At 43.0% G+C, this 10458-nt stretch overlaps 1 protein-coding gene across 2 annotated transcripts in view; it reads left to right on the forward strand.

The window, feature by feature from the left end:
• SPRED2 (sprouty related EVH1 domain containing 2) overlaps positions 1-10162 on the forward strand; it is a 59899-nt gene extending 49737 nt beyond the window's left edge. For both annotated transcript variants that reach the window (XM_039568720.1, XM_010410968.4), the window contains exons 5-6: positions 6118-6267; positions 6674-10162. In XM_039568720.1, the coding sequence (XP_039424654.1) occupies positions 6118-6267; positions 6674-7324 (801 nt within the window). In that variant the 3' untranslated portion in view covers positions 7325-10162. The remainder of the gene's footprint in view (positions 1-6117; positions 6268-6673) is intronic.
• The last annotated feature ends 296 nt before the right edge of the window (positions 10163-10458 follow it).

A 10458-nucleotide genomic window follows, 5' to 3' on the forward strand; every position in this document is an offset into this window, starting at 1 on the left:
TTGTGCTGTTCACTATCCGTGAAACTCAGAAGTGCTGTATCTCTTTAGGCTTTAAAAAAAAAAAAGCTGGAGGAGAACAGAAGGACTTGTCCTGGTCTGGCAAGATTAAGCTGAGGGAGTTCTGGGAGACTATATTTTATCTTAATTTCTTTGGAAAGGTGGATGTTTCTTTGCCATGCATCCGAAATAACTCTCAGACTTCCTCTTTGTGAAGTTCCTAAACAGCAGCTCCGTAGATAAGCCCCAGGCCAGCGCAGAGCTCGGTATCACTCGCTTGCTGTGCTGTTTCGCTGGCTTTATCGTTCTTCCTTTCCGTACTGATAGCACAGCTGTGCCTCCCCGTGTTCCAGTGAAAGGAAAGGGTCAAGTGAAGAAGAGCTGCCTTGTGCCGGGGCTCCGAAGGGATTGCACCTGGGCAGAGCACACCAAGGGCTCCGGCTGCCAGTGGGGAGCCCACTGCAGAGGTCTCGGCCCGGAGGTGGTCGGGCTGTGGCACAGGAGGATGCAGCTCTCTGGCTGTCACTTTTCCAGGCTCATCCTCAAGCCATGAGTTGGTGTGGAGCTGGTTTTCTTGTCCTGGGAATGATGGGGATGCCTTCTCTAAAGATGAGGTGATGCTGGGCTCTTCTTCAACATGTCCAGGCTTCTCCAGGTGAACCCAGGAGTTGCTGCAATGAGCTTTGGCTATTGCAGAGGGATGCCTTCTGTAAAGATGAGACTGTGAGCCCTACCAAGTTTTGCTTTTCTGTGCTGCGTGTGAAGAGGCCCTCTTGGATCTGGATGTTGTGGTGTGTGGGCTTGCATGGCAGTGGGAGATGGGCAAAGTGGAGGGGGGCAATAGAGAGCAGGTTGCCTTGTGCTTTATAAAGGCCAGGCTGGCATGAGTTTTTGATTCCTTCAGGACCATTACTTGCAAAGCTAATTGTTCAACAACATGGTACATCAGTTCCCCCCCCCTTCATGCAGCCATTAAAATTCTAGAGAGGAAAAAAATCATCTTGTCTTGCTTGACCCACAATTATTTTTGACAGTAAATCCTTTAGCTGGCAGAGAGCACTTCTGGAAGTTTTAAGTGACAGAACTCTATAATTGCCCTCTGGCAACCAATTTCTGACAAGCTGCCACAGATTGTATTGCTTCATAATTCTGAGAGGAATCTTTCTTTTTTTTTGTAGTCAGCCTTGCATGTTGCATCACACAGAGTGAACATATTCTGTGAAGCCGTTAGAGGCTAGGTGATCAGTCCAGTTCAGAAGCAGGAGAATGCTTCTTTTTCTCATATTTTTTTCATACATGCTCATCTATGCCTATTGCTTAGGTATCTGATTAGCCTTCTTGTGTAACAAATCCATTTCAATGAGAAATAAACTGCAGTAAATGATTAACATAATCTTCTTTACTAATGACTGGGGTTTTTTAATTTAATGAGTCACTTCTGAAAGTCTGAGGGGGAAACAAGGACATGTTTTTCTTTTTTTTTAAATTACCACAGTGACACCATTTGCCAGTAGAAGCCCAGTGTTGTTTCTTAAAGCAGCCATACCACACATGCAGTACATGTGCTTGCTCAGATATGTCCAGCTTGCTTGCAACAGGAAATGTGTTGCACAGGTTTTATAAAATTACTCTTATGGTTGTGATTAATGATTTTGTTATCCAAGCAGTGAAACCACAAGAGTTTGTGACCGCTATAGCAGTCAGAAGGTTCTGGTACAAGCAGCACAAATGTCTCGTAATTGAGCGTTTCAGGGCATGTTGAAACAGAGTTTCTTATCGGACTCCCTGTTCCAGCAACTTTAGTTTTGGGTTCTTTTCTCTTTTGTGACTACCGGGCATGTTTTCAATAGTTTCCTCTCAAACCCAAATGCTGGAGCTGGATTGGTTTCAACAGGTTTTAGAAGAAGATGGTGTTTCTCTGAAAGACCAGTGGCTCAGTGGTTTGGGACCTGCTTTTCCATCAGTGAAATAGCCTGGCTCTGGCTCTGGAGACCATGTCCTTTCTAGATGTATTCCTGTAGGTGAGTGTGTTGTATTTGGATGACTTGCAGCAAACCTCTCATGTCTCCACCCTTCGCCCCCCTCCCCAAAATTTTCTGTGCTATGCTGATGATAGAAAATCCCAGCCAAGTCCCAGCGTTGTTGTGGGGGACAGAAATTGTTCCCTGCTTCCCTCACTGACGAAGTCTTGCCATCACTTGTTCTTAATGGCACTTGGCTGAAGATGAGTGTGCCTTTTCTTTGAGAACATTCCTGATTGTCACTGGTCACCAAGTTCAGGTTCAGTCCCAGTGGAGTGGCACTGAGAGAAGAGTACACCTTCAGAGGCCTGAGGCATCATCATGCCTCTAATCTTTGGTCGATTACTTCCTTCTGAGGGCTTCCCTCTGGCTTCTTGAACTGCGTTTTAGCTGTGGGCACCATCAGAAGTACCTCCTTCTGCGTGAACCTTATTGAGCCTGTTCCAGTGAATGCCTCATGATCTTCCTTTCTGAAGGATGCTAGAAGAATAATCCCTTCCTGCTCACGTTTCTGTGGGGCTCACAATTCAGTAGAGTTCTCATCTTCTTGTTCCCTTCCATGATCTCTTTCCCAGGCTGGAGAGACCTAGGATATTTAGTTAGCTGTTGTTGAGAAGCCATCCCATGTCCTCTATGGTCCTGGCCATGGCTCTGTGAGCTTGCCATGGTGGAAGTACCCTTATTGGACCAGTGTGGAGGACGGCCAGCACCACAGAGAGCTTGGAGAAGCACAGCAGATACACGGAGTGCCTTGGCGATTGTCTTTGTGGCTGCTGGTTTTTTTTAACCTGTTGCTGGGCCACCAAGTGGACACTGTCACAGAGCTGCCTATTTTAATCCCAAGACCTCTTTCCTGAACAGCAGTAACTGGCTCAGAGGGCATCATTCCATGTGTCAGACCAAGGTGTTTATGTCACACTGCACTTTAGAGTTAATTATGTTCAGGGGTTTTTTAATATCTAGCATGTTAAAAGTCTTTCAGCATCATGAGATTCTTAAATAAGTTTTCAGGGTCAGCTTTCATTTTGACTCTCATGAATAACTTTAGTTCCATCAGAAAACTGTGTCATCATCTTGTTCATCTCTCTCCTCATATCATTGATGAGTGTGCCCACCAGCACAGGTGAGGAGCCTGTGGGGTTCACTGGTGACCTTCTGCTTGGAAGGCCGGTATTTTCTACCTCTTTTTTTTTTCTTCAATCCTCAGACCACACATTCATGTATGTTGAGAGCACTCTTCTCCTATGTCAGTTTGAAACTTCAGTCAGGGAACCTTGGTGGAAAGTACCAGTGCTTATCCCAGCTGATGGTCAGCAAGGTAGCTCTGCAGATACTGCCTTTGTGAACCAGCTACTGCCTTTAATGTCACCAACCAGGAGTCAGCATAAACTTCTTTGTGGACGGGTGAGCAGAGACCCAATCTTGGATAGCTTGATTTCCCCTTTCTGGGTGCTAGTTGTGTTGGCAAACTGCCCCTCTAATCTGGGGACATTGAATGTGGAAATGCAGCAATTTTTAATAAGGTGAAAGCGGAGAGCAGTGTCACAGCCTCCGGTATGCTGCAAACAGGTTCTGTCGCCGTGTCAACACATGTGGAGGAGAGGCTTGGTTGCCCTGACGGGTCTAAAGGAGAAGAAGGTGTGGAGGAAAGCAAAGGTAGATACAAATCGGGCAAGATAAAAATCACTACAAGCTCTTTTCTGTTGCCTATTGCAGAAATGCTGCCTTCCCGGAGAGGCAGCAAATAGCACAGTGCTTGGAGGGCTGGTTATAGCTCCCAGCTGCCCTGCTGAGATTATCGAGGAGTTATATCCAGTTTGGGTGGGATTTTTATTTTCATCTGGGACAGGGAGGCAGTTGCAGGACAGTATGTGCAATGACCTCCCGCTGGGTAATTTCCCCAGGCTGTGTTGTTTGGACCATGAGCACCCATAATGTTTTCGAAGTGTATCCACAAAAGGCTTGTCCCAGCAGGGCTCAGCTGTGGATACAGTGAAGGGTCCTGCCTGCTGCCATGGTACCATTTTAAGGCCCTGCCTCTTTTTTGCTTCATGCCAGTCAAAGTTTAACTTTGAGACCAGGCCGGGGCTGCCTGGGCCATGGGGTGTGTTGTGTGGCTTTCTGAGGAGCTTAAATCACAGCTCAGCATCCTGGTCTGTACCGCATATAGAAAAAAGGTACTTGTGTGAGTGCCATCGTGGCTGTTGTAACTAAATCCTGACTCTTCTCAGAGTTTTCAAAAGGGTTGTAAGCTTAATGTTACTACAAAATGTTTGTAGGAGCTGCTCATTTTCTTTTGAAATGTCTCCAAAATGTGCTAGATACTGTAGGACCTGAAGTTAAGTGCACAAGAATTAGTTTGGAAAGGTTTAAACTCCAGCTTTGAAATGCTTTTGTCTAATAAAAGTTACAAAGACTGAGCTGATGAAACCTCTTTTTTAAAAGAGCCTGAATATTGGTGCAGTTACACTTCAGAGGTGTTGTTAACTATGTTTAGAGTTGATCTGCTTCTATGTACTTGTTTAAAAAAAAAAAACCTAAAACAAACACATGCATTAAAAGTCTGTTCTTAATGGGAGTCAGCCATTCAAAACTCATCCTGCTTGTTGTACCTCTCAGATAACCCAGCCTGGCTTTACATCACACTGCAAACAACTGTGTATTTGCTTTCAACAAAATAAGTTGGGAGCTCGGTGCTTTTAAAGTGCTATAAGAGTTAAAGAGAACCAACATCTATTTTTGTGTTGCAATGCTTCAAGGTGTTCTCACCTTTGGACAGAGTCTTTCAGAGTGCTGTTTTCAGAATAAACAAATATTCACAGTGAGGGTTCTTTTATTCTTGGAGCAAGAAATGTGTCTAGTACGATTTATTGGAAAATAGTATTTAGAGAGTGCATTCTTGACAAGGAGAGAAGCTTTTCAGGTAAAACCAGTCTTCTGCTACTGCTGATACAGTTCTTCTCTGCTCTTGAGGTTGTGTCTCAACTGACTGCAGTGGCAATCGGGAACCTTTTCCATGGACTTGTAGCTGCTGCACATCTTGTTTGTTGAGATGGGGATGGGGTGGAGATGTTTTTTTTTTCAAGCACCAGTGTTTCAGGCATGTACAGTGCTACAGCTGTTTTGTTTGTTGTGCATGGAGGCTCTCCTTTTCCTGCTCTTGGTTTGCTGGTGCATTTAACAACTGTCCATTGATATTCATGGTAATATGAAAAAGCCCAAAACCTACAAATAGAATTAATGGGCAAAATCCTGAATATTGTATGGCAACTGTTTTAACCAAGGAAGGGCTATGGAGAGATGATGGCTGACATTATTACCCCACTGTGTGTTTCTGCAGGAAGATAAATATGATTGTTAAGAAGCAGCAGGTATTGGCAACAGCATGTTCTTGTGTGATATTTCAACCTTTTGTGATCATTGTTGCATAATGATGTGGTTAATTAACCTAAAGAAAGTGCTCACAGGGAAGCCAGGAATGTATAAAAACACAAGTAACATTTATTGCACATTAATTGCGAGTGGCTAAAAAGTGACAAAACAAGAAAAAAAAAATCCTGAAGTTTTTAAAGGAAAGCTGATTATTCAAGTAGCTTGTGATGAACTGGAATTCAGTGAGTGTTTGGAGAATGTGTAAAGGTTAACAAAATTGCCAGTATTTTTGTAGCCTGGGTAACTGGTGGGGTACAGTGTGGACACACAGATGCTCTGTCTGAGCCTGCAGGACCTGCAGGATTGTGTCATTTCCCAGGGTTTAACTTTGCTCTTCAGAGGTAGCTCCTGGTGTAAACTCATCATCCCACCATGCCCAGGATAACAAATAACATGCCAAGCAAATACGAGTGGTGTTGGTGAATATGTCACGGGCAGGCTATGGCATATTATTTTTCCATGTGTGTGGCGACAGCTTTTATGGCCTGGCAACAGATCTGCCTCTTTCAAGTATTTTATGTGAAACTTCATGAAGCCTCCAGCGGTCAGGTGTTGCCAATATTGCAGGTGTGCGCAAAGTCAGTGAGTAGCAAAACATCTCTTAATGCCCTGTGCGGTAACAGCTGAATGTATGACGATTTTTTTCCGCCCTTTCCGCTTAAAACAGAATGCTACAGATAGCTCCTCCAACTCCTCTCAGAAGAGGGAACAGCCTGTGCGAACTCTGGCTTCTCCTGCATCCTGCGAACATCGAAGAATTTGCACTCGTGGCCACCTTCACGACCATTACAGCTCTGACCACTACCATCTAGAACAAGTAAGGTTTCTTCCCAGTGTTGCGACCTCTGTCTGCCAGAGCTAAGGCTGGTGGTTGGTTTTCTTCCACATGCCTGAGAGATAACTCCCTCCTTCTGCTCTCCCTGTTTCTTTCTCAGTTAGTTTTAAATGGCTTCCTGTTATTAAAAAAAAGGGGAGGAGAGGAGGGATAACACTAAGGTTTAGCATGTTGTGTTGTACCACGAACACACAGGCCAGTGTAGGACTGTGACCGTTGTGCTCCCTCCTGAGCCAAAGGCTGAAACTGTGATGGATCACGGTGAGGGGCATATAAAGAAGGAAAGACACAGTTGTTAAATATTGGCTCTTCATGAAGCAAGGAGACAGTGATTACCAGTAGCAAAGTGAGCTTATTTCTTTTTTCTCCCTCCTTCCTACTTCCACAGTCAGTACCACGATCCTACCGGCACGTCAACTTTCCAGACGATGATGAGGAGATAGTGCGCATCAATCCTCGGGAAAAGATTTGGATGACTGGATATGAGGATTATCGCCATGCCCCAGCACGAGGAAAGAACTTTGATCCTGATGACATGGACTCCTACGTACGTTTTGCCAAAAGCGAGGCCTCGAAACACGAATACACTTATCCTTACGTAGACAACTCAGACTTTGACCTGGGTGAAGATACCAAGGGTGCTGTGATAAAGACTCAACCTGTCAAATTCAAGCCCAGGCGGAAGGAAGATGGTGAGAGGTCGCGGTGCGTGTACTGCAGGGACATGTTCAACCACGAGGAGAACAAGCGGGGTCAATGCCAGGATGCTCCAGACCGCGTCAAGACTTGCATCCATCGAGTGAGCTGTATGTGGTGCGCAGACACTATGCTCTATCACTGTATGTCCGACCCAGAAGGAGACTATACAGATCCTTGCTCGTGCGACACCAGTGATGAAATGTTTTGCCTCCGGTGGATGGCCCTTATCGCCTTGTCTTTCATTGCTCCATGTATGTGCTGTTACTTGCCGCTTCGGGCTTGTTACCACTGTGGGGTCATGTGCAGGTGCTGTGGTGGAAAACACAAAGCTGCTGGATGACTACAGATGCATTCAAAGTGTTAGGTTTTTCCTGTAGTTCAAGGAACACGTTGGTTTTGGAGCACTGAGGTCACTCACTTTAATGCAGCCACTGTGCCCGACAGCATCCGGAAACCACCAGTTTGGATCACTTTACATTGGGTCATCTGGGGCTCACACTGCATTGATTTGCTCATCAACTGTTCTAACTAACTAACCTACAGCATAGACTTTTGTATTATTAATCTGTAATCAAAACAGACTGTCTTGTACATGTTTATATATTTTTTTTCATTTAAAATGAGTTTGAGAGAAGAACTGCTTTAAATGGTGGTGGATTGTAGAACATCTCCAGGTTGTGTCTGTCTTGCCTCCGCTTGTGTGGTACCATCAGTGTGTTAGCAAGCTTTGGCATTTCTAGAAATGGGGCGGTGTAGTGAATGAAATCTCACTTGGAAGGTATTTTAACTTACCGTCAAGCTATTGTGCGTGTATAGAAGGTGTGCTAGTAACAAACTTGTACCACAACAACAGTATTTCTGTCACTGGTTTTCTTTGGGTTTTTTGTTCTGTTTTCCAAAGCTAAAATAGCCATCTAAGCTGCAGTTTCTCTTCTAGGGTCCATCGTCATTTCCTTCAGCAAACATCTTAAATTATTTCTCTGTTCGTAAACCTCTGTGAACAGAAAGTAAGGCTCAGTTACCATAGTCACATAACCATTGAGAATCTGGTAGTCCTCCTTACCTGTAATCATTTCAGACCACTACTTGAAAGGGAAACTTAAAATTTAGGCTTTTCTCTTTTCCCTAAATAACATTGGAAAAATAAAACTGTGTTTTCAGAGCTCTGCCCAAAAAGAAAGGGAACGTCTTCATTAGCCAGCAACATAGTGATCTGTGAATAAAACACTAAGGTTCCAGATGAGGAAGATTGTTGATATGCAAAGAATTACTAACAATGCAATGTCAAAAGCACTATTATGGCAATTCTGGGGAAATGCTGCATTAAGTGATGGATTGTATGGAAAATCGTGTGTGTTTGTTTTCTGTATACATGAGCACGAGAACATTCGCGTCCACTGTAGTAACAACATTTAGCAATCTAAGCAGGTATTTAAAAATCCAAAGCCAGGATGTTAACTACCACTTCCAGTCTGTGACCTGCGGTCCCAATCCTCCAGATACTTCCACGTGTCCCAGCGTGTTGCGCACGCAGCCGGCGTTGCTGTGAGCCTGTGTGTGGGATGGAGCATGTGAGTCTTTGCAGGAGCCAGACCGAGGCATCTGCCTGGCTTTCCCCCTCCCCAGTTCACCACCCAGGTTTATCAAGTGGATGCATAAGGTGCATACAGCAGGATAATACTACTTTAATTTTTTTTTAATTATTTTTTTTTTAATGTCATGTTGTCTTGTGTACAAGGCTTGTAATTAGCTTGGAAAAAGAGTATTTTTCTAATATATTACAAGGAATAGCCAAATAATTTTTATTAAAAAATAAAAAAAATGATTTAGCGCAGTGAGCTCTAACTAGCATAGTACAATCCGAATACTTTGAGGCAGCTAGGGATTGGCTTGTCAAAGCTGGCACTGCTGTTCCTGCCATAATTTCTTTCTGCAGTAAATTGCCAGTGGACGCATGTCCTTTCCCTCCCTCTATTGCACATTGACATCAGTCTTAAAAGAGAGGAATTTTTTTTTTAAGAATTAATTTGCCAAATAAATGTAAAAGGAACACTTGCCATTCTTTCTTGGTGGAATGTCCCAACGGTTCCTCTGAGAGTTAATCACAGCTTTTTAGTCAACCATTAATTAAGTATGCAATGTGCTTATTATACACTATAGAGTTGGGTAGGTTTAATTCATAGCAGTTACTGGGGATTTTTTTGGTTGGAGAAAAAAAAAAAGAATGATAGTGGAAAAGGGATGGAGTGTTACACTCTGGGTGATGTGTCTGGGTTTGCTGAATGAAATACAAATATTTTGTGCCTAATAGCAGTTGACAAATCTCTCAATGGTGTCTAGTAAACATCAAGCCAGCCTCGTAAAAAAATAATTAATGAAACAACCTTTTCCTTTTATTTCTGTTCTCAAAAGTTGTTTCATGTAAACAAACATCTGTAAGATCTTCTCTCTATAAAGCACAACACTACAAAAAGATCTTGCAGTTTTTTGTCCGGTCTTGAAGTGCCCCTATTTATTTAAGTAAAATAGACATACTCCAAGCCTTTCTGTATGTCTGAAAATAAAAGTTATAAAAAAAAAGTCCCTCTTTTTTATTTTTTTTTCTTTCCCTCCTCCTTCCTCCCTCTTCTCTTGGGTTTTTGTAATACTTGTAGATTTTGCTGCGTACGTTATTTGGTTCATGATGGCAGTGGTGTAAGGGCACAAGGATAGAAATGGGTGGTTTTTTGTAAATATTTCTCCTTAATTTCCACACTGCTGCTGAACAGTGTGTAGCATTCTCCCAGTCAGCTTTGCAATACTGACATCAATCATTTGAGAGAAATTATTCAGATTTTATTTTTGTATCTGTGGTAACAAAAACATTAACCAATTTTTTTTTCCTGTTGTGGAAAGGTTTTGGTTTTTTGTTTGTTTTTTTTTTTCCAAGCTATTGCTCACGTTAACAAATTAAAGTGCCTGAAGCCTCATCATTATGTATCTATATACTAAAAGTTAAAACCCTGTTGTATTGATTTTTATAAGCCTTTTTACCTCTGTGTAAAAAAAATATATATACAAGTGTATGATGTACATTTTAGTTCTTAACTTCTTTTTTTATTGTTTCTAATATGTATGATCAGTGTAGCTATTGCTTTAAAATGTACCATGTAAATATAAATACATCATATCAAAACGATGCCATTTATTGTCAAAATGATGCTGTTTATTCTTGTTGAGGTGGCTGGGAAGTGAGGGGGAAACAGAATGGGGGCATTTCCAGAGCTTGGGGTTTCTAAGGAAAAAATTGCTTTATTTTACGATTTTGGGTGGCAAAGCCTGCTAAGCGTTGGGCACAGGCCATTCTCATGCGGACACAGCAAGGGAGGCCAAGGACAGGTGGGTTTTTTCAGGTGATTTTTAGGTGTTTTTCAGATGTTTGGCACATTTGGCAGGAGGATGCAGCCTGGTGGCACCAGGCCCTGGCAGCCATGG

This window comes from Corvus cornix, chromosome 3 (assembly GCF_000738735.6).
Source record: "Corvus cornix cornix isolate S_Up_H32 chromosome 3, ASM73873v5, whole genome shotgun sequence".
Classification (NCBI taxonomy): Eukaryota; Metazoa; Chordata; class Aves; order Passeriformes; family Corvidae; genus Corvus; species Corvus cornix.